The 22,190-nt window shown below is 55.3% G+C and overlaps 1 protein-coding gene across 1 annotated transcript in view; it reads right to left on the bottom strand.

Annotated features, from left to right (window-relative positions):
• Nucleotides 1-19,017, bottom strand: part of IGSF21 (immunoglobin superfamily member 21) — a 44,226-nt gene extending 25,209 nt beyond the window's left edge. Inside the window, 1 exon segment of the mRNA XM_030964021.1 lies at nt 18,644-19,017. Within this exon segment, the coding sequence (XP_030819881.1) occupies nt 18,644-18,707 (64 nt within the window). The 5' untranslated portion in view covers nt 18,708-19,017.
• Nucleotides 19,018-22,190: the final 3,173 nt, after the last annotated feature.

Genomic DNA, 22,190 nt, shown 5'->3' with positions numbered 1-22,190 from the left:
GGCCAGGGTCGCTGGAATCCCCCCGAGGTTCCTGGGGAGGACGGGATGGGATGGGATGGGATGGGATGGGATGGGATGGGATGGGATGGGATGGGATGGGATGGGATGGGATGGGATGGGATGGGAATGTCCCAAGGCAAGGCCTTGGAGTAATGGATTCTTCCAAGGAATCCCAGCACCACATGGAGCCCCTTCCACATCTCCCCCGGGCGTCTGATTCCTTCCATCCCACATGGAAATCCAAGATTTATTTATGGAGATGGCCCGGTGCTCCCATTCCCATATTTCTCATCTCCCAGTGCTTCCCAAAAATCTCAAACCAATGGAATTCAGGAACTGGATTGGAAGGGACCTGGGCAGGGACTCCTCCCACTATCCCAGGTTGCTCCAAGCCCTGTCCAAGACTGAACAAATCCTGGGATGGGGCAGCCCCAGCTGAGGACGGATTTTCCCCCTTTCCGTGTCCCCAAAGTCCAACCTGTCCCCATCCTTTTAGGAACCGTCCTTGGAAGCAGCAGCGGATCTGAGCGGAGTGGGAGCTCGGGATGGAGCCAGAGGAGGGGATTCTTGGGATCCAGTGCCTCCACCCACCTCTGGAATGTCCCCAGCATCCTCAAGGAGCCGGTGACAACACAAACACTTCATCATTTTAATTAGCTAGTGATTAACGGGGCTTATCCATAATTCCCTCCTATTCCTCCGCCTCCCTTTTCCAAGGGCTGGGATGGGATGGGATGGAAAAACCAGGAGGGAACAGGAAAACAGACACCAGCATTCCCTTAACCGGCCGATATCCCGAAATTCCCAGGATTTAGGGAGAGCAGGAGACATTTCACCCCTTTCAGTGGAATCCAAAGGGATGCAAATCCCCCCTGGAAAGATCTGGGAGTACTCCTGCAAATTCCTGACTGCAGAACGTCCACGGCCATGGCGGATCCGGGGATGGAAGCCCCGGATCCTCAAGAACCAAACGCGCCCTGACTGGCGGCGCTTTGCAACATCTTGTCCATGAAAAATTCAGCAGCTCCAGTTGTTCCTGGGAACGCAGCAAATTCCTTCCCACTCCCTTCCCGGCTCCAGCCATGCTTTATTTATGACATTCCAGGACAATTTACAGCCGGAATATGATGCTGCCTCTCGTTGTTAACCCGGGAGGGCTCCAAGGGCAAAGAATTCCCAGCTGGCCCCATCCGGAGAGGAGGAATTTTGCTGAATCCAGGGCTTTTCCTCCTGGAAAGCTGTGGCAGGATTTTATTTCTTGTTTAAACATGAATAAGCGTCTGGCGTGGGTTTAGCACCAGCCAGGGAATGGGACATGACAGCCGGAGTCGGCGCCACGCTTCCAAGGAAAATGGGCCTTTGGGGAGTGGGGAAAATGGATTGGGGCAGCCTTGTGCTGAGCTTTCCTTGGATATTCAGCTTTGCTTCCCAAAAATCCACCAGCTCAGTGCCAACGGGGTTAAACCTCCCCAGCCCCTCCACCGCCTTCCCAAAAGTCATCCTGGCTTTTGGAAAACGGGCGTATTCCCTAAAATAAACCCAGGAAAGTTGGCGTCACCCCCAGGAGAGGAGGAGCCCCGGCAGGGAGCGAATGGCATTAATCCTGGGAAAATGGGATATTAAGGGGCCGAGCAGACAATTAAGAGCCGGTAATTAAAATTCCTCTTCCCTCACAAACATCTCATTAGGCGCCGCTTCCCTCCCTCATTTCCATAAGTGGGAGGGAACGATTCCGCAGCTGGATCTGGAATTATTCCTGAGGCGGGGCTGCTGGACAAAACCAGCTCCTAAATTCTTAGGGATCAGGAGAAAATGTATGGAATGAGCAGGGGGACATCCAGCCCGTGCTTTGGGTCCATTTTTCTGCAATTAGTGGGATGCAGAACCTGCCGGATCCTACGGATGTGTCCCGGGCCTCTTTGTGATGGGAATCAATGGTTTGGATCAATCCTTTGGATCAATCCATGGATTGAGCGTGGCGCCTTCAGCCTCCCAGCCCCTTTCAAATGAAGATGAAGCGAGGGAACCACTTCAAGCCAGGCTCCAGGGGCTGTTTCCTGTCCGTTCCATGGGCAAACTATTTGGGAATTACAGAACGATGGAATTTTAGGGATCAACTCAGCCTGGAGAAACCAAGGCTGCTCCATCCCTTGAAGTGTCCAAGGCCTGGCTGGGCTTGGAGCAACCTGGGATGGAGGAAGGTGTCCCTGTCCATGGCAGGGACTGGGATGGGATTTAAGGTCCTTCCAATCCAATTCATTCCATGATTCCCTATTTTTATAAAATATGGATAAAACCAACACCCAAACCCAGCTTCCAAGGATTTCAACACTTAAATCCCATCGAGATGGAATTTTTAACCGCTGTCCAGCTTCCCTTTTTTCCTTAAATCCCAGATTCCTCCTAAGCAAAATATCCCAAAGGAAAGGTATCCCAAGATATCCCAGTCCAAAGAAAAAGGATGAATTCCCGATTCACTCCGTGCCATGATTCCCAATGTCCTTGTGTCCATGGGAAGCATCTCCAACACCACCTGAGGGCTTCCAAAGGATTGATGCTGATGGATCTCCAGGAAAAATCCATTTTTGGGCTGGTTTTCTCCTCATGATGAGCTCCAGAGTCACTTCTGTGTTCTGGAGGGGTGGGATTGGCTCCGAGATTCCAGCGGCTCCAGAGGCAGCAGAAAAATGAGGAATGAGATCCAAATGGATCCTGCTGGGCTAAAAACATTCCAAACATTCTGGCTCCGTGGGATTTTCACCCCCATCAGCGCAACCTCAGCACAATAAAGGATTTCAGATGGAAAGGGAGAGTTTGGGCACTTTGGGAGTGGAAAGGCCACAGGAAGTTTGGGATTTGGGAACCTGCCGGTGGTGCCGTGTCCCATCTCTCCAATTCCAATCTCCACCCTTTTTCCATCTCCTCCTTCATACACTTCCACTTTTCCCTGTCCAGTTTCCTTCCCACAACGACTCAAGTCCAGCTCTCTCCATGCCCAGTAAATCCCAGGAAAACTCCAGCGTTTCCCACCATCCCGACAAACAAATCCGGGTGGGATTGAGCCGTCGGAATCAGCCCCGCGGCTTGGGCACGGGCTGGAGTAAATCCTCGAACGTCTTCATCCGGCTTTTCCCAAGCTCCTCGGAGCTGTTCCGGCTCATTGGAGCACGGGATGAGGGAGCCCGTTCCCGGCTCGGCTTCGGCTCACGGCGTCGATTTCGTGCTTGTTCGACATCTCCGGCACAAATCCACAGGGAATGCGGCGCTCCAGGAAAAAGATGGATGTTTGGAGGGAAAACCGTGACGGCTTTTGCTGGAGGGAGACCAGGCCCTGCTACAAACCCTTGGAATGGCTTTGGAATAATTTTTTGGATGTTAAGGGGGTTCCTCATCCCAGAATTCCAGGGATTTCCTGGATGGTCAGAGGTGAAATTCCATGGTGGATCTAAGGGCTGCATCCCGCCCATCCCGGGAAATAAATCCAGTGGCTACAAAACCAGGGATGCTGGAAAAGTGAGGATCTCAGGATGAACGCAGGAAAAGCACAGATGGAGGGAAGCAACAGCCACCAGAAAATCAGGATCAGTTGAATTTGGGAAGTACATCCCTGGGATAGATGGAACAAAACTAGGGATGCTGGAAAAGTGAGGATTTGGGGGTGAACACAAGAAAAACAGGACTGGAGGGAAGCAACATCCATCGGAAAGCCAGGATCTGTCAGATTTGGGAAGTATTTCCCTGGGATGGATGGGAATTATCTTCTACTCGGGACAAAATCCCAACGCCACCAAAACTGAACCTCCCCCGGAAGAGAATCCCTTCCCATGAAAACACACAAAGAAGGATCCAAGACCCTCCCAAGGCTTGGGCAACCCCTCCCAGTCCCAAAACTCCTTAAATCAACTCCGTCAAGGCGCAGCTGGTGCAGAAAAGATGGATTTTCCAGGCCCACGCTGCTTATCAGCGGGAATGTGGTGGCTGCATTGATATTCCTGGTGATTTATGGGATTTTATCCACCTGCCCGCACAGCCTGGGAATGCAGGGCCGTAAATCACACATGGAATATTTATCTCCGCATGGGAAGGATGTTTAGGAGCATTTACCGAAGCGCTGGGAAGTTTTATTTATAACTTTTTCCCCCCTTTTACACTTCCAACGTTTCCATAAAATCCCTCGGCCTCCCAGCGGTGCTGGAGGGGGGAATATTTTATCTCCACATCTTCATCCCACTGATATTCCCGTAAATATTCCAGCTGGACATCCCACTGGAGCTGCCACAGCTGCTCAGAGCGGTGGCTTGGGATGGGTCATTGGGATTTTGGGAAGAGCACGAGATGGGTGATCGGCTTCGGATTTCGGGAAGAGCTTGGAAGAGGCTGTGGGGTTGGAATTTCAGGAAGAGTTCAGGATGGGTTGTTGGGTTGGGATCATGGGAAGAGCCCCTGGTGGATCCTTGGGTTGGGGTTTCTGGAAGAGTTTGGGTTGGGTCAATGGGTTTGGATTTTGGGAAGAGCTCCAGGATTTTGGGAAGAGCCGGACGTTTGTCATCATTCTGCTGTCATTTCTCCTGTTCCATTAACCCCCATCCTCATTATCTAATTTTCCAGATTTTTCATTTTGTTTGGATCCTTTTGGGTCCTTTCGGGATCCAAAACGATGCCTCATCCCGGGAAAGGTGGGAAGGTGAATCCAGCAGAGCCAAATTCCCTCAAAAATTTGGCACCATCCCTAATTTGGAGCGATGGCTCCACCAGCACCTCATGGCCCCTTCCCAGATGTTGGAACAGCTGCCGGAGCCAAAATGGAGCCAAAAATTCCTCAGGGCCAGGCTGGGTCTGAGACGCCTTGTTTGATAAATGGAGATCATGGCCCTCATTTGCCTCTATGCAAATATGCAAATCATGGCTGATTCCCGGCTGCCAAACAACTCCCACCAAGTTAATTAAGGCAGAATCCCCCAAATCGCTCGCTCCCCAATTTTATTGCCATTCCATGGGGTGAAGCCAATCGATTTTGGGCAAACGACGCCCAGCAGGTGGGAGGCGCCACCTCTCATCCCGAATTTTCCGTTTTCCCTATAAATGAACCCCGTTCCTGCAGGATTTCCTCCACAACAGCTGGATTTTCCTCAGTTTTCCACCCAAAAGTGCTTCCACCGCCAGTCTGGGCTGCAGGGCAGGAATTCCCTCCTGCTGATAAATCCCAGGAGGGAGTTCCTTCCTCCTTTCTCCCACAGATCCGAATGAAATCTGAAAACTGTAAAAAAAATCCCAATTTTTCCTTCTTTTCCCCCATTTTTCCTAGTTCCCCCCAGCTGCCCCATGGATCACTCTCCAATCCATTTCCATGGATTTTTGTCTATCCCCAGCAAATCCCATGCTCACCAGATGGGGATTTTTCCTACAATCCCAATTTTGCCAAGCGGGAGCGACCACCAACCACCAAATCCAATGGAATGCCTTCAGAATGGCTCAACATTCCCTAAAACCCTTGCATCAGAGCACGGTGCCTCCTTCAACACCTGGATTAACCTGGATTAACGCTCCAAACCGGAATGTCCAGGTGTCCCGGGGCTCAAAAATTCCCCCTGTTCTGCTTTTCCCTGGTTTTTAATCAAGCAGCTCCACGGAAAACACAGCGGGATCTGATCTCCGTGTGCAGATGTGGAATTAATCCTGAATTAAGTGTGGTGGGAGAAGGAGAGGCCGTATCCTGATCCCGCACTGAAAAAGGTTGGAAATGGGATTTTCCCCCGCAAATTCCCAGCCCTCCTTTTCCAGCAGCTCAGCTCTGCATCCTGACAAGGAAGAGATTCCCGCCAGCTGGATGCTCCTGGAAGCTGCACCCTCTGAATGCCGCCCCTGGGCGCCGGGATTATGGAACACCTCACCTGGGATAAAGGATTTCATCCCCAGATGGTGTTGCTGCACAAAATCCGTCCCAGGAATGCAATTCCAGGGTAAAAAAAAAAGAGAATTGCTGCACCCAGTGCTCCTTTTTAGAGTGCCAAAGCGGAGCTGAGGGATTGGAAAATCGGGGGGAAAATCCCAAACCCCTGGCAGAGCTCGGTCAGTGGCTTGCGAGGGATTTGCTGCCAGCAGCTGAGGATTTTCCTGCTGCTCCGGCTCCATCGGGATGGGGATTATGGCACCAGCAGCCAATTCTGGGAAGCCACAGCTCAGGGTGTTAATCCCTGCCGGAGTTAATCCCAGTGGGAATAATTAACAGAGCAGGAAGGAGCTGGGAGCTGCTCCCTGTTCCTGGAAGTGCTCAAATCCAGGTTGGAACAACGACCGGTGGAAAATGTCCCTGTCCATCCCAACCCAAAGCATTCCAGGGTTCCAGGTCTTTCCGTGCCTCAGTTTCCCCACTTGGGAAGGGGAAAGCAAGGTATTTTCCAGCTCATCGGAGATCCAGGAAAATCCCATCCCGGAGTAACTGCAAGGTGTTATTAGAGATCCCAAAAAAATGCCATGCTGGAATAACAGCAGGGGTTTATTAGAGATCCCCCCCAAAAAATTATGGACGATTTTATTCCAGATATAAGGGGTTTTTAGAGATCCCAGAAAATCCCATCCTGAAGTAGCAGCAAGGAGTTATTTGAGATCCCAAAAAATCCTGCAGTAACAGCAAGGGGTTTTTGGATATCCCCAAAAAATCCTGGAATAACAGCAAGGGGTTTTTAGAGATCCCAGAAAATCCCATCCCAAAGTAACAGCAAGGGGTTATTTGAGATCCCAAAAAATCCTGGAATAACAGCAAGGGGATAATTTGAGATCTCAGAAAGTCCTGGAATAACAGCAAGGGGATAATTTGAGATCCCAAAAAATCCCATCCTGGAAGAAGAGCAGGGGGTTATCAGAGGTGCTCCTGCTCCCAAAAACAACCCCAGGAAGGAATTTTCCCACCCAAAACTCCCCAGTCCTCCCTAAAACTCCTAATTTTCCAGTTTTATTGGGAGACCCACAGGCTTGGAATGGGAAAAAGAGGGAAAATCATTAATTCCAGTCAGGAAAGGCAGCGGGTTTGAGTTTGGAAGACCCCGCTGGGTTTCCCACCAGTTCCAAGCAGGTTTTCCCAAGCCCCGGTGGCCCTGGAGTGGGGGTGACCCTGACTCGGATAATGAATTCCCCTGATTTATTTCTCCACTTGCAGGAAATCCAATTATCCCAGATTTTTGATTGGTGACAAACGAGGAGCCATCGATCCCCCCTCCCTCCCAGCTGCCGGCTCCGGGCGATCTCCGCTCCTTCCATCGATTCCTGCCCGCAGGAACTGGGAAGGGATCATCGTCACTGATATTCTGGGATCTTTCCTTCTGAACTCTTTCTCCGGGGGCACAGCCTCAGGCAGAGGAAGAGCAAAAATAAACCCAGTCCATGCAGGAATCCCGGGAGCTCCAAAATCCACTTTGTTTTTGGAATTCTGGGTGTGATGTGCGGCTTTTTCCCAAAATATGACCTGGAGGGTACCTGGGCAGCTGGATCAGCCCCAAAGGGTCCTGGCTCAGCTGGAAAAGCCTTGGTATTCCTGAGGGAATGTTCTGGAGGGGGAAGGGAAGGAAAAGGAAAGGGAAAAAGGCAAAAGGAAAGGGAAAAGGGAAAAGGGAAAAGGGAAAAGGGAAAAGGGAAAAGGGAAAAGGGAAAAGGGAAAAGGAAAGGGAAGGGAAGGGAAGGGAAGGGAAGGGAAGGGAAGGAAAGGGAAGGGAAGGGAAGGGAAGGGAAGGGAAGGGAAGGGAAGGGAAGGGAAGGGAAGGGAAGGGAAGGGAAGGGAAGGGGAAGGGAAGAAGGAAGGGAAGGGAAAGAAAAGGAAAGGAAAGGAAAAGGAAAGGAAAGGAAAGGAAAAGGAAAGGAAAGGAAAGGAAAGGAAAGGAAAGGAAAGGAAAGGAAAGGAAAGGAAAGGAAAGGAAAGGAAAGGAAAGGAAAAGGAAAGGGAAAAGGAAAAGGGAAAAGGGAAAAAGGAAAAGGGAAAGGGAAAGGGAAAGGGAAAGGGAAAGGGAAAGGGAAAGGGAAAGGGAAAGGGAAAGGGAAAGGGAAAGGGAAAGGGAAAGGGAAAGGGAAATGCGGTTGGAGATTCCTCCAGACCCTCCATGGAAACAGCCAAAATTCCCGCCAGGATTCCCTGCTCCAGAATTTGGCCCTGGCCTGGAGATGCTTCTTCCAGGCACAGGGACAAGGGGCAGCTGCATCCCAAACTCTCCCTCTTCTGTTGGAACAGCCGTGATCCCATCCCTTGGGACAGCCGTGATCCCATCCCTCAGGACAGCCATGATCCCATCCCTTGGGACAGCCATGATCCCATCCCTCGGGAACACCATGATCCCACCCCTTGGGAATGCTGTGATCCCATCCCTCAGGATCTCCCTGGCCCAATCTCATCCAGCTCCATCTTTCCCGTCCTCTCCAGCCCCATTCCCTGGACAAAGCAAGATTGTGATCGGCGCTCCCTCTCCTCTGAATTCACACTCCATGACTGATAATCCCTCTGCTCTCCCGGTAATTCCACATCCCTAATGGGATTAATGGATATCTCCCTCTTCCAGCCCTGATTCCAGGCACTGATTCCCGGCACTTCCCCCTCCCACAGAGAGGATGTGCAGGGCTCTTCCCTTAATCCCAATCCATCTCCATGGGGCTCTTCCCTTAATCCCGATCCATCTCCATGGGGTTCTTCCCCTAATCCCGATCTATCCCCGCTCCGCTGGGATATCACTGCTAATTAACACCTTTCCCTCTCCCAGCACTTCCAGAGCTGTCCCATAATCCATGTTCAGCTTTTCCCGCTGATCCCAAAATATCGACGGAGCAAAATCCCAGCCCTGATTCCTCCTTTAGCTCTGCTTGTGGAATGTTGGCGTTTTTTGGGATCTTCTCCTTCAGATCCAACATTCCGGGGGTTCTCCCACCCCTGAGACGGAGCAAAGCTGGATAATCAGGAGGAGATTTTTCCACGGCTCCACGTGGTGTCCACGACTCTGATTTCCCATATCCATCCCTATTCCTGCTGCAAAACTCCCATCCCAAAGCCCGCCAGGACACCGAGAATCCTCAGACAAACCACACATTCCCATTTTTCATCCCAAATTTCCCTCCTCTCCCTGAAGACCCCAGGCTGACCCCCCAGCCAAGCCAAGGACTGGGATTGGGAATAACAGCGGCAGCCAGACCTTGGAAAAGAGGGACAAACGCCTGGCAGAGCCTCAGATCCTCTGGATGTGCCGGGAGGCCGAGGCTCCGCGTTAATAAAACATAACCAAGCATGGGATCATCCAATATTCCTTTAATTCAGTGCTCCCGGGAGGGCGGGAAGAGAGGCCGGGAATGCGGGAGGTTTTCCTGCTCAGCGGCGTGGAGAGGAGTGCCCGAGATGTTAAACAGCTGGAAAAGCCCTCCATTCCCATTCCCATTCCCATTCCCATTTTCCAGGCAGGAAATGCTCTCTGTTCCCAATCCCATTCTCATTCTCCAGGCTGGAACTGCTTTCCCTTCTCATTCCCATTTTCCAAGCTGAAAGTGCTCTCCATTCCCATTCCCATTCCCATTCTCTTTTCCATTCTCCAGGCTGGAAGTGCTCTCCTTTCTCATTCCCATTCCTATTCCCATTCCCATTCCCATTCCCATTTTCCAGGTTGGAAGTGTCCTCCATTCCCATTCCCATTCCCAATTTCATTTCCATTTTCCAGGCTGGAAGTGCTCTCCTTTCTCATTCCCATTCCCATTTTCCAGGTTGGAAGTGTCCTCCATTCCCATTCCCATTCCCACTTTCATTTCCATTTTCCAGGCTGGAAGTGCTCTCCTTTCTCATTCCCATTCCCATTTTCCAAGCTAAAAGTGCTCTCCATTCCCATTCCCATTCCCATTCCCATTCCATTCCCATTCCCATTCCCATTCCCATTCCCTCCTTCCCCCCGAGATAAAATAATGATAAAAGCATGGAGCAGACCCAGACTGTGATCCATGGAAACCAAGAACAGCAGGAGCATCCCGGCCACCCCATTGCCCAAACTCTCTCTCTCCCGCCATGGAATCTCCCAGATTTTCCTGCCCTAAATAAAAACAACCCCACAAATTCCAAGGAATGGGAAGGTTTAATTTGGGAAGCGCTTCCCGGAGCTCCTCTCGCCTTCTCATCCCCGCACTAATTACAGCGGAAATTCGGGAGGGATCCAAACAATCTCCACTCCTCACAAAGCACTTCCCTACGGAAAAAAAAGCTGGAATAATGCAGGGAGATGCAAACAGAACTTCAAAAGGGTCACCAGGAGCTGGCGTTTATGGAAAACATCTCATTATCCAATTCCAAAGGGAAGGACTCTGAGCGGAGCTGGAGCGCTGGAGGCTTTCCCATGCAGGATGGGCTCTCTGGGACCCTCGTTCCTGGTGGGAATTGCATCCTTTGGATCTTTTCTGGAACAGGATCTGCCCTTGGCCTGGTGCTTTTCCAGCAGCAGATCCAGCCTCGTATCCCACAGGGAAAATCCCATTCCCCAGCAGATCCAGCGTTTCCATCCCCCATGGAAAATCCCATTCTGCAGCAGATCCAGCCTGTTACCCCACATGGAAAATCCCACACAGTGGATCTATTTTCATCCGTCCATCCATCCATCCATCCATCCATCCATCCATCCATCCATCCATCCATCCATCCATCCATCCATCCATCCCCTATGGAAAATCCCACTCCCCAGCAGCTCCCTGGGAATATTTCGGGCTCATTGGCCTTATCCCAGCCCCCAAACCCTCTCACCCCTCTCAGAGTCATGGGGTTCTCCCGCAATCCAACATTCCCTGCTTTATTTTTAGGAGGAAAGCCAGGAAAGCAGCCAAATTCCACCCCCGGATCTCGGGATGCTCCCGGAGCTGCAGAAGGTGGAATGGCAGAGCCCGTGTTCCCACGTGGATCCCATGTTCCCACGTGGATCCCGTGTTCCCACACTTCGTGCGGCTCCATCCGCAGGGAACGGGGGCGGCCGGGCCTAAAAAAAGGAGGGAGATTCTCCATGGAGCAGCAGGAGAATCCCAAATCCTGGTCCAGGAATCCAGGCTTGGAATCTTCCAAAGCCTTGGAGCCGGAGCTTTGGAATGCTCTCTCCAGAGGGGCAAAGCTGGGCTGGGAATTTCCATCCCATCGAAATCCCTTCCCAGGCAATTCCCATCCAATCCATGGGGTTTTTCCAAAGGAAAGATGCAGGCACGGAGAACTCGGGATGAGGAAGGGGAACATCTCCACAAGAGGCTCACAGGGAGCCCGTCCGCATCCCCCTTATCCCAAAATCGGGATGATCCCGAGGATTTTGCTGGAATTTGCTGAGCTGGATTCTCTGAGCCCCTCTCCTGCTGTCCCTGTCCCACCAGGAAGAGCCGGAGATTCCCAAATCCATGCCAGGACATCCCATGGTGACAATCACTGGACAAAAATGTCCCTCCCGTCGCTTCCCTCCTTTCCAGGTCCCAGCACCAGGAACAATTCCCACCTTGGGACCAGCCTGGCACAAGCGGCCTCCAAAGCAACGTTCTAACCATAAATCCAGGCTTATCCATGGAATTCATCCCGAAAAAAAAAGCATTTCCATGGACTGGAGACCACGAGGAAGCAGATCCCTCCTCACCCTTCCTCCCGCCCATCCCTCTGATCCCAAACTCCCCTCATGAAGCCTCTCCCTGGATCCAGCCCTTCCCGGGGGCTGCAGATCCTTGGGAAAGGAGCAAGGAGCTGGAAAAGCAGGAGGTGCATCCCGAAGGAAGATTCCCAGCTCCTGCTTTCCCTGTCCTGGCTGGATGGGAAGCAGCTCCTGGATTTATCCCCGAGCACAAGGAGATGGAGAGGGGCTTTTAATCCCCTCTGACCAAGGAATTATAGGAATGGGCAATTACTCCAGAGTTTTGGGCAGGAGACGAACAAATTCCCTGCCTCCCCTGCTCCAGGTGGGATTTTCTAGACGGAGAAGCTCTCCCAGCACCAGAGGAGCCAAAATGTGTGGCCTGGAGGCCGGGAAGGGCCCAGTGGTGCCACATTCCTACCTCCATTCCCTTTCCCAGGAATTGTGGGGTTTCCTGGCATTTCCCCAACCTCCTCGGAGCTGAATCCCAGCTGGGAGTGGGAACGAGGCGCCTTCCCTGATCCAAAGGCTTTGGAGAGCCCCCAGTCCCTAATTCGATAAAACCCAACAATTCCGAAGAGGGAACGACAGCCGCGGGTTGTTATCCCTGCCTTTGGAATCCGCCCGCCCTTGGCGTTCCCACCGGATCCGGGCCCCGGCGCGCTGAAAACAAGCCAGTGATTGACGGGTTATTTTGGGGAAAAAAAACCAAAAGAGGGGAAAAGTGGGAAGCAGAGAATGGAACGGGAGCGCCAGCCACGAGCTCGGAGCGAGCCCGGCAGCGCCGCGCAAGCAAACAAAAGGGCACAGAGAGCAGCTGGATCGGGAAGGATTCCAGCCCCATCCGTCAGCTGCATCCCTCCCGCCGGGATCCGCCAGCCGGGAATTCACACGGCTGGAGCTGCCTCCCAAAATCAAGGATTTGGGAGCCCCTTCCCTCGTTTTGCCTCCCTGTGGGGTCTGAGCGCAGAGCTGGATGTGGTGGGGCTGAAGTCGAGGATTTGTCTTGGAAAATTGGGGAAAATCCCAAAAAATCCCATCACTGGGAGTTGCGAGGTGGTGATGCTGCTTCATCCCCCCACTCCTGTTCCAGGTGGGAATTTGTGCCCATTCCCGGCCATCCAGGGTGAGCTCCTCCCAGCTCCCTGAGGAGCTTTTCCCTCGGCAAGAGCTGCTGGAGCCTCGGGAAGATCCTTGGCTCTGCTCAGCTGGATTCCCACTAAAACCCCACTCCTATCCCAAAAGCTTTTCCTCAGCAGATCCCGGAGCACGAGGTGAGAGCTGGCCAAGCATTCCCAAGCCAAGGAATTCCCAGCAGGAAAGAGCATTTTGGTGGGACAAAGCCATCACAGGAAACACCGCCATGGGAAGGGGCAGCTGGTGGGATCATCTGGATGCTCCAGAACCACCCATGGGTTTGGGATGCAAGGTCCAGGCAAGGCCTGGAAGTGTTTGGAGGAGCCTCCAGGCTTCCAGACCTGGAAAAGTCCCGGAGTGGCCCACGGGAATCTCCTGAACTCTGAAAAGAGCGGGGCAATACTGGGATGGATCCAGGCTGGGAGAAGGATCTGGAATAAGACAATCCCAGGATGGATCCAGGCTGGGAGAAGGACCTGGAGCAGGACAAACCCAGAATGGATCCAGGCTGGGATAAGGACCTGGAATGAGACAATGCCAGAATGGATCCAGGCTGGGATAAGGACCTGGACTGGGACAATCCTGGGATGGATCCAGGCTGGGATGAGCACACGGAGTAGACCTGGGAGAAGGACCTGGAATGGGACAATCCTGGGATGGATCCAGGCTGGGAGAAGGACCTGGAGCAGGACAATGCCAGGATGGATCCAGGCTGGGAGAAGGACCTGGAATGAGAAAATCCCAGGATGGATTCAGGCTGGGAGAAGGATCTGGAGCAGGACAATCCTGGGATGGATTCAGGCTGGAATGAGCACAGGGAGCAGCCCTGGGAGAAGGACCTGGAGTGGGGCATGGAAACCTCCCAAGTCTAAGGCTGATCCCAGAGCAGGAAAACTGGGAATTCTGCCCTCTGGAGCAAGTCCAGAGGAGGCTCCAGGATGATCCAAGGGAAAGCTGGGATAGTTGGGAATGTTCAGCCTGGAGAGAAGAGAAGCTTTGGGTTGACCCAATTTTGGCCTTCCAGGACCTGGAAGGAGCCGACAGAAAAAATGGAAAAGATCTCTTCAGAAGGGCCTGGAGTGACAGGACACAGGGAATGGCTGCACAGTTCCAGAGGAAAAACTGAAATTAATTTTTGGGAAGGAATTCCTGGTTGTGAGGGAGGTGAGGCCCTGGCACAGCGTGCCCAGAGCAGCTGCAGCTGCCCTTGGATTCCTGGGAATGTCCAAGGCCAGGCTGGACGGGGCTTGGAGCACCCTGGGACAGTGGGATCTGTTCCTGGCCGTGGAATTCCCACCCTAAGCATCCCGGAATTCCAAGGCTGACCCCATGGATGGAGCTGGGAATATCTGACAGCCTGCACAGGGCAGGGGCTGCCCAGCTGCAGGATCAGAATTCCTCATCCCAGGGCTGAGCTGGATTCTCTGTGCCACGTTCCTGCTGTCCCTGTCCCGCCAGGAAGAGCTGGAGATTCCCAAATCCATGCCAGGACATCCCATGGTGACAATCACTGGACAAAAATGTCCCTCCCGTCACTTCCCTCCTTTCCAGGTCCCAGCTCCAGGAGCAATTCCCACCTTGGGACCAGCCTGGCACGAGAGGCCTCCAAAGCAATGTTCTACCCATAAATCCAGGCTTATCCATGGAATTCATCCCAAAAAAAAAGCATTTCCATGGACTGGAGACCACGAGGAAGCAGATCCCTCCTCACCCTTCCTCCCGCCCATCCCTCTGATCCCAAACTCCCCTCACAAAGCCTCTCCCTGGACATTCCCAAGCCAAACCCTACAACATTCCCGGGGTTCGGTTTTGGGGGATGCCAACAATCCCAAAGGAATTTGGGCTTGGGGGACTTTGGAAACGCTCTGGCAACAACCACAGGGGCTTTTCCAGGGAGAAATAAAGCTGGGGATGTCTCCCCTTCCCAAAGATTATCCTGGAAAGGCACAAGGAGAGGGAAGACCCTCGCCGGAGCCGCGGCTTTTTCCCGAGCTCTGGATTGGACGCGGCGGCTCCGAAGCGCAGCCGGAGGGGGAAATTGGGCTAATTGGGAAAGGGCAATTAGCACAGTGAGGGGGATTTTCCGAAGGGGCTGCGCGGCCTGGATTTACCTGGAGAGGCTCCGTGGGAACGTGGGATTCGTGGAAATGGGAGGGAAAACTTCCAGAAAAGAGCCGAGCGCAGGGTTTGATGGGGAAAGCGTGAACAGGAAAGGATGGCGGGAATGTGGGGTGGATTTTTGGCACCTGCAGGTGAATTAAAGCAGGATTTCACCCTTGCTCCTGCTTTTCCCTCGTTCCCCAGGACACAATTCCCACCAAATTCCTCCTTCCATTAAAAAGAAACACGAGCAGGTGCCTCTGACCAAGCTAGGTTTTTTCTCCAAAAAATGAGGGAAAATCGCTTTTTCCAGGCTGGAAAATGATCCACCTGAGGGGCTCCCTGTCACCTGGGAAAACCTGCCAGAAAAACCTCCGTGGGGAATGCAGAGGGGAGAGAATTCCAGGTAAATCCCCAGCTGCAAAGGGCTGTTCCCAAGCTGGGTTTTTCAGGAATATCCCCAAGGACAGCTCCCTGCAAAGCCCAGGAGCTTCAAACACTTGAATTTTCCATTTTTTAATATTTTTTTTTACCCCACTGGGGTTGAGAAGCAGAAGCCGAAGCAAATCCCACCGGGATAAAGCGGCTGGAAATCTCCAGGAACTCGACACTTTGATCCCTCCCGGGGCGCTAAACCAGCCCCCGACGAGCCCTTTATGGGGCCGTATTTCAGACGGGGCTTAACAAGCCAGCCCTGACCCCAGAACCCACGGATCAGGGGAAAAAGGGGAGTTTTTCCAGCTTTTCCAGCCCCTTTTCCAGGCACTCCTCTCCTTTTCCATGGTCCAGAGCTGCCTCCTCCGCGTGGCCTCGTTTTTCCCTCCTGACATCTCCTTAACCCACTTAGCCCCGGCCCCGGCGGCTTTTTTTGGCAAAAAGGGAAGAGGTTGAGCCGGGGACAAAGGTGGGGGAAAAAAGCTGGAATAGCAGCGGTGATGGTCCCGGAGGGCTGGAAAACGCCTCGGGAATGATCCCGGCTGCGCTCGGGGTCACAAAAGGGCTTTTCCTGAGCGGGGGAGGGATGGAGAGCAGGGCTGGAAATCCCCCCCCTTCACAAAAAAAGCTTCCCAGGGATGATTTGTGGGGTGGGAAGTGATTCCTGTGAATTCCTGGGGGATCCTCCGGGATGCGGATGAGGAGGTGGATGGGGGGACAATAAAAGCGGGCAAAAATACCCAAAAAAAAAGGGTTTTGGGGACAAAAAAGGGGATGAACAGCGGGCAGTGGGGCCGTTCCCGCCTGGATCTTGCCGGGGTCTGCATCCCTTGGATCGCTCTCCAGCCGGGATGGGGAGGGCACGGCGGCGGCTCCAGCCAAGGATGCCGTCAGCCAGGAAAAAGCCATCTGCCCTCGGAAATTCGGGAATGGCGAGCGCCCTGTCCCCCCAAATTCGGGAACAACGCTCTGCACCTCCCAAATTCGGGAGCAGCTCAGCCCCCGCTGCCCCGAGCAAAGGGAGGCGCCCCCAACCCGGGATTTGGCCGGGATTTGTGGCTGGCTGATGGAAAAACAGAGCTCGGGATGGGATTTTTGGCACAGCCGAGGGCGGGGGGATCACAGGATTCCGCGGTGGTTTGGGTTGCGAACCCCAAAATGAGCGCAGGGACGGCTTCCATAGGGAAGGAGATGCCGAACACGGCGGATCCTCGGGATGCAGCCAAGTTCCAGCGGGGTTTAGGAGCCCAAATCCAGCTCGTGGATGCCCAAACCCAAACAATTCCCGACGCCGGATCCATCACTTCCTAACCCCCAACCCCTCCGGGCTCCCGGAGCTCCTCCAAGCCCTTCACAAACCAACTTTGATGCCATTTTTCCCCCTCACAGACAGAGATTTCCCCGCAGCCGCTCTCGGGAAATCAACAGCACGAGAGCAACCGCCCGATCTGCGGCGAGCAAAAAAAAGAAAAAGCAGGAGAGAGGCAGGAAAAATGATCCCTGCGCCAGTGACAGACAGCTGGAGCTCCGGGAAAGCCGGGGGGATGCGTTGTTCCTTGGAAATTGTCTATCCATGACCTTAAAACGGCGGCGGAGGAGAGCGGCGAGGGGAGGGGAGGCAGCCGGGGCTGGGTTTGGCACAAGTTCCCCCCTTTTCCCGAGCAGGTTTTTATTCGCCCCGACGCTGGGATGCTCGGGGTGCTGGGGAAGGGGGCTCGGAGCGGCAGCCGCAGCCCGGCAGGAGCCGAACCCCGCGGGCAAGCGGAGGAAATGAGGGGTTCAGGGGATTCTTGTGAGGGCTGGGGCCGCGCGGTGCCCGAGGGATGGATCGGGAGCAGGCGGGGGAAGAATCGGCTCCTTTGTGTGGAGCTGGCCCCGCGCAGCCCCGCAGAGCCGCGGCTCCCCCGCCCCGCGCCCTGCAGCGCCCGCCGGCGCTTCCCGGAGAGCACAAAGTCCATTAAAAATCAAAAAAAAAAACAACCCAAAAAACCCGGGGAGATGCGGAGCAGGCTGCGCCCGTGCCTCCATCTCCCGGCGCCTGGAAAAGCTCCCGCTTGCCGGGGCTCGGGAAGGAGCGGCCACCTGAGACCCCCCGAGCGGGAATTGGGGGAAAAAAAGGGAATTCGCCTCAAATGGACGCGGAATGAAATCCCACGGGTGGCTCTGTGGGGTGCGAGGAGGGCAAAGTTTCCTTCCCCAGGTGGTTTCCCCTCCCCGGAGCCCCGGGTTTGGGGCTGGAGCGGGCAGTCCCGGGGATTTTGGGAGCTCGGGAGCTGCAATCCCCCAGGACAGCGGGAATTTGGGGGATGCTGCTCCTGGATCGGGATTTGGGCATCCCAAAGGGGCAGGAGAGGCTGCGACCCCCCCCAAAAACTGAGCTCGTGGGGGTCCCCAAAGCACAGCCCGCCCTCCGTGGATGGAGCAGCGCTGGGATGCGCAGCCGGAGCGGGGAAAGGGGACACGGGGTGGCCCCATGGATGAGACCCCGCACCCCAAAAACGGCGCCCCATGAACGGCTCCGCCCCAGTGCCCGGCTCAGGGTTTAGCAGCAGTGCCCGGGTAGGGGGTGCCCCATTAAAACCCCATCTTTAGGGGGTGCCCCATTAAAACCTCATCCTTAGGGGGTGCCCCATTAAAACCCCATCTTTAGGGGGTGCCCCATTAATGACTCCCACACCAGTACCGCGTTATGGGGTGCCCCATTATGGGATCCCACATCAGTACCAGGTTATGGGGTGCCCCATTATCAGACCCCACACCAGTTCCCGGCTATTGAGTGCCCCATTATCAGATCCCACATCAGTACCGGCTTATGGGGTGCCCCAATAACAGACCCCACACCAATACCGGGTTATGGGGTGCCCCATTAATGACTCCCACACCAGTACCAGGTTGTGGGGTGCCCTATTAACAGCTCTCGCACCAGTTCCCGGCTATTGAGTGCCCCATTATCAGATCCCACACCAATACCGGCTTATGGGGTGCCCCAATAACCGACCCCACACCAGTGCCCGGTTATGGGGTGCCCTATTAACAGCCCCCACAGCAGTTCCCGGCTATGAGTGCCCCATTAATGACTCCCACACCAATACCGGTTATGGGGTGCCCCATTAATGACTCCCACACCAATACCGGCTATGGGGTGCCCCACTTACACCCGCAGACCTCATCCCCCAGTACCAAACCCCAATTCCCCACCCCAAACCCGTTCTCCTCTCCGTGGGTGCCCCCCCCATCCCCCAATCACCCCAAACCCAGGGCGGGGGCACCGAACCCCGAACCCGCCCCGTGACCGGAGGGGTGCGGGGGTCCCCCCATCCCTCCCGCGCCCCCGGGGGTGTCCCTGTCCCCTCGGGAGGCGTGACACTCACCCAGCGCCAGGTGCCGCAGGTGCCAGAGCAGCAGCCACAGGGGCAGGGGGCTCATGGCGCGCATGGTGCCCGCGGGGGCGGCTCAGCGGGGCCCCCGCGCCGGGCGCCGGGCGGGCATCGCGCCGGGCACGGCCAGGGACACGGCCCGGTCCGGTCCGGGAGGGGATGGGAGGGGGCTGAGCCCGGTTAGGGGGTCCGGGATGGGAGGGGGCTCGGTCCGGTCCGGTCCGGTTCGGGAGGGGGCTCGGCCCGGTCAGGGGGGCGTCCGGGAGGGGATGGGAGGAGGCTCAGCCCGGTTAGGGGGCTCCGGTCCGGTCCGGGAGGGGGCTCGGCCCGGCGGTGCCCCCCCGGCGCAGCAGCTCCGCCGCCGCCGCCGCCGCTGCCGCCCTTAAGCCGATTTGGAGCAGCCGGAGCCGAGCGGGGCTGGAGCGGCCGCCCCGGCCCCCAGGCCGAGCCCGCCCCGGCCCGGCCCCCGGGAGGGGCTGAGGGGGGCGGGGAGCAGAGCGGGGGGCGGGGAGGGAGCGGGAGGGGGGAGCGGGGGGATGGAGCGGGGGGGATTCACGGAGGGATGCGGGGGGATGGATCCGGGCGGGAATGCGGGGGGATGAATGGGGGAGGGATCGGGGGGTCGTGCCGGGATGCGGGGGGATTCACGGAGGGATCGGGGGATGGATTCGGGGGGGATGGATTGAGGGGGGGGATGGATTGAGGGGGGGGATGGATTGAGGGGGGAATTCGGGGGGGGGGTGGAGTGGGAGGGGGATGCAGGGGAAGATTCACGGAGGGGTGGCGGGGATGGATTGGGGGAGTAGGGGGGATGCAGGGATTGTTTTTGGGGGCTGGGGGATGCAGGAATGGATTTGGGGATTGGGGGATGCAGGGATGGATTTGGGGGGTGGGGGGATGCAGGGATGGATTTGGGGGAGCGGGGGATGCAGGGATTGATTTGGGGCGCTGGGGGATGCAGGGATGGATTTGGGGGCGGGCCGGGGGAGGCGGGGATGGATTTGGGGCGCCCAGGGGATGCTGAGGGGGGGAGGGGTCACGGGAGGGGCACAGGACGGGATGGGGGAGGGGCGGTGACAGGAGGGGGGACACACAGATGCAGGAGGGGCTGGATGCAGGCAGGGATGTGGGATGGGGCTGGGATGTGGGATGCAGGATGGAGTTGGAAAGCAGCGTTGGGATGCAGGCAAAGATTTGGGATGCAGGGTTGGGATGCAGGGTTGGGATGCGGGCAGGGGTGTGGGATGTAGGCAGAGATTTGGGATGCAGGGTTGGGATGCAGGGCAGGGATGCAGGGTTGGGATGCGGGCAGGGGTGTGGGATGTAGGCAGAGATTTGGGATGCAGGGTTGGGATGCAGGGCAGGGATGCAGGGTTGGGATGCGGGCAGGGGTGTGGGATGTAGGGTTGGGATGGCAGCAGGAATATGGGATGCAGGCAGGACTGTGGGATGCAGGGTTGGGATGTGGGGTGCACGGTGAGTTTGGGATGTGGGGCTGGGATGCAGGGTTGGGATGCAGGCAGGGATGTGGGATGCAGGGTTGGGATATGGGATACACGATAGGAGGCGCACGCTAGGAGGCGTTGGGATGCAGGATGGAGTTGGGATTCTGGATAAGGAGCAGGATGCAGGCAGGGATGTGGGATGCAGGATCCCGGAGCAGGGACCCACAGGGACACAAAAAAAAGATACGCTCAGAGGGATGTGGGATACCCACAGGGACCCACAGGGACCCACAGGGACCACAGGATGGAGTTGGGATTCGGATAAGGGACCCACAGGATACAGGGACGCAGGGATGAGGGACGCAGAGATCCTGGACACAGGGACCCACAGGGACCCACAGGGACCCACGGGGACCCACAGGGACCCACAGGGACCCACGGGGACCCACGGGGACCCACAGGGATCCACAGGGATCCGCACTTCCCCCCGCCCCCTCTTCCCTCAGCAATTCCCATCTCCCTGAACCCCCGGATCCAGCCTGGAGCCATCCCAGGCTCCCCAAAATCCCACCTTGGCTGGGACCCCAACCCTCCAGGGCCCTGTCCTGCAGCTTTTCCTGTTTTTCTTCACTCTCAGACTTTGGGAAGATGCCAGGGTTCCTTGGGAAGAGGGATTGGGATGCCAGGGGCTTCCCGAGAGCAGAAGAGCTGGAGATCCACATCCCATTTCTTACAAAAATCCACATTTTTATCCCTTATTCCCACTTCCAGGTTGTCTTCCTAAATCGTTCCCTTCCAGCCCTCCACCCCCACCCATTCCCAAAATCCCAGGGGAATGCTCCCTGATTCCCAGCTGGACAAAGCCAATTCCATGGAAAAAAAAACCCAAACATGCTCAGAATCCTCTTCTGGGGCTAAAATTTGGGTAAAAAACACTGGGAAAAATTTTCCCTCGAGTGGGGATGGGAAACAGCCAGAATTCCAGCCCAGCAACACTGAGGGGAAAAGTCCTGGATTGGGTCAGCCCATGGCGACGGATTTGGGCATTTTTGGCTCCTGGAAAATCACCCATTTCGGGATTTCCTTGGGAATTCGGAGATTTCTGCCCCGAGCACTGGGACATTCCCAAACTGGGAATGCCGCTGGGAGCTTTTCCAGCTCCACCTCCGTCCCCAAACCTTGGGAAGAGCCAAGGGCGGGAATGCTCAGCGGGATCAGTGGGATGGGACAGGTCCCCGGAGCCCCCAGGAACGCGGCAGGAGCGGATCCAGTGGGATTCCCACACCTGGCACCGGGATCAGCGGCTTTTCCAAACGTTTCCCGCCCCAAAGGCTCGGGAGCAAACAGAGCCGGGGCTGCGCAAGCAGAGATGCCGTGGGATGGATCCCGGGATATTGACACTCCTGGAAAAACAACAATCCCACATTCCCACACGAAATATATCCCCAATCCACAAAATAGATCCAAAATCCAGAAAATGCATCCCAAGTCTGAAAAATACATCCCAAATCCAGAAAATACCTCCCAAATCCACAAAATAAATGCCGAACCCGGAAAATAGAGATCCCAAATCCACAAAATGCGGTCACATCCCAGCTTTTTACCAAGTAAAGTTTCCCCCGGGGATTTTTCCAGCATTTCTGATTCCTCCTCCAGGACCTCCTGATTCTTCACCTTTCCCCTATCCCAGATTTCCCAGGTTCAGAATTTCTGAGCTCCAGGCTCGGGATCAATAAATAAATCCAGGCCTTGGCCCTTTGGAGAGGGATTTTTGCAGGACGAGGAGCTTTGGGAACATTTCCCCCGTGGAATAAATCCCAATTTTCCCTCTTGGGAAATTTACCCGCAGCCGACAATTTTCCCAGCTTTCCCCTGCAGCCAAAACATTCCCAAGAATTCCTGGAATGTGCCACCACCACCACCACATGGCGTTGGCAAATTCCATGGGTGACTCCCCGGATCCACGTCCCATGGGATCATCTTCTCCAAGAGACGGGAAGGAGCTGAGGAGATCCTGGGATCCAATCCCAGGAAACACCCGGGAGCTCCAAAAGGATGGAAAAGAGGGGAGGAAGAATTTCCATTTTCCAGGTGGA

This window comes from Camarhynchus parvulus, chromosome 21 (assembly GCF_901933205.1).
Source record: "Camarhynchus parvulus chromosome 21, STF_HiC, whole genome shotgun sequence".
NCBI lineage: Eukaryota > Metazoa > Chordata > Aves > Passeriformes > Thraupidae > Camarhynchus > Camarhynchus parvulus.
The sequence above is the reverse complement of the archived record's forward strand: the minus strand, read 5'-3'. Positions and strand labels throughout refer to the sequence as shown.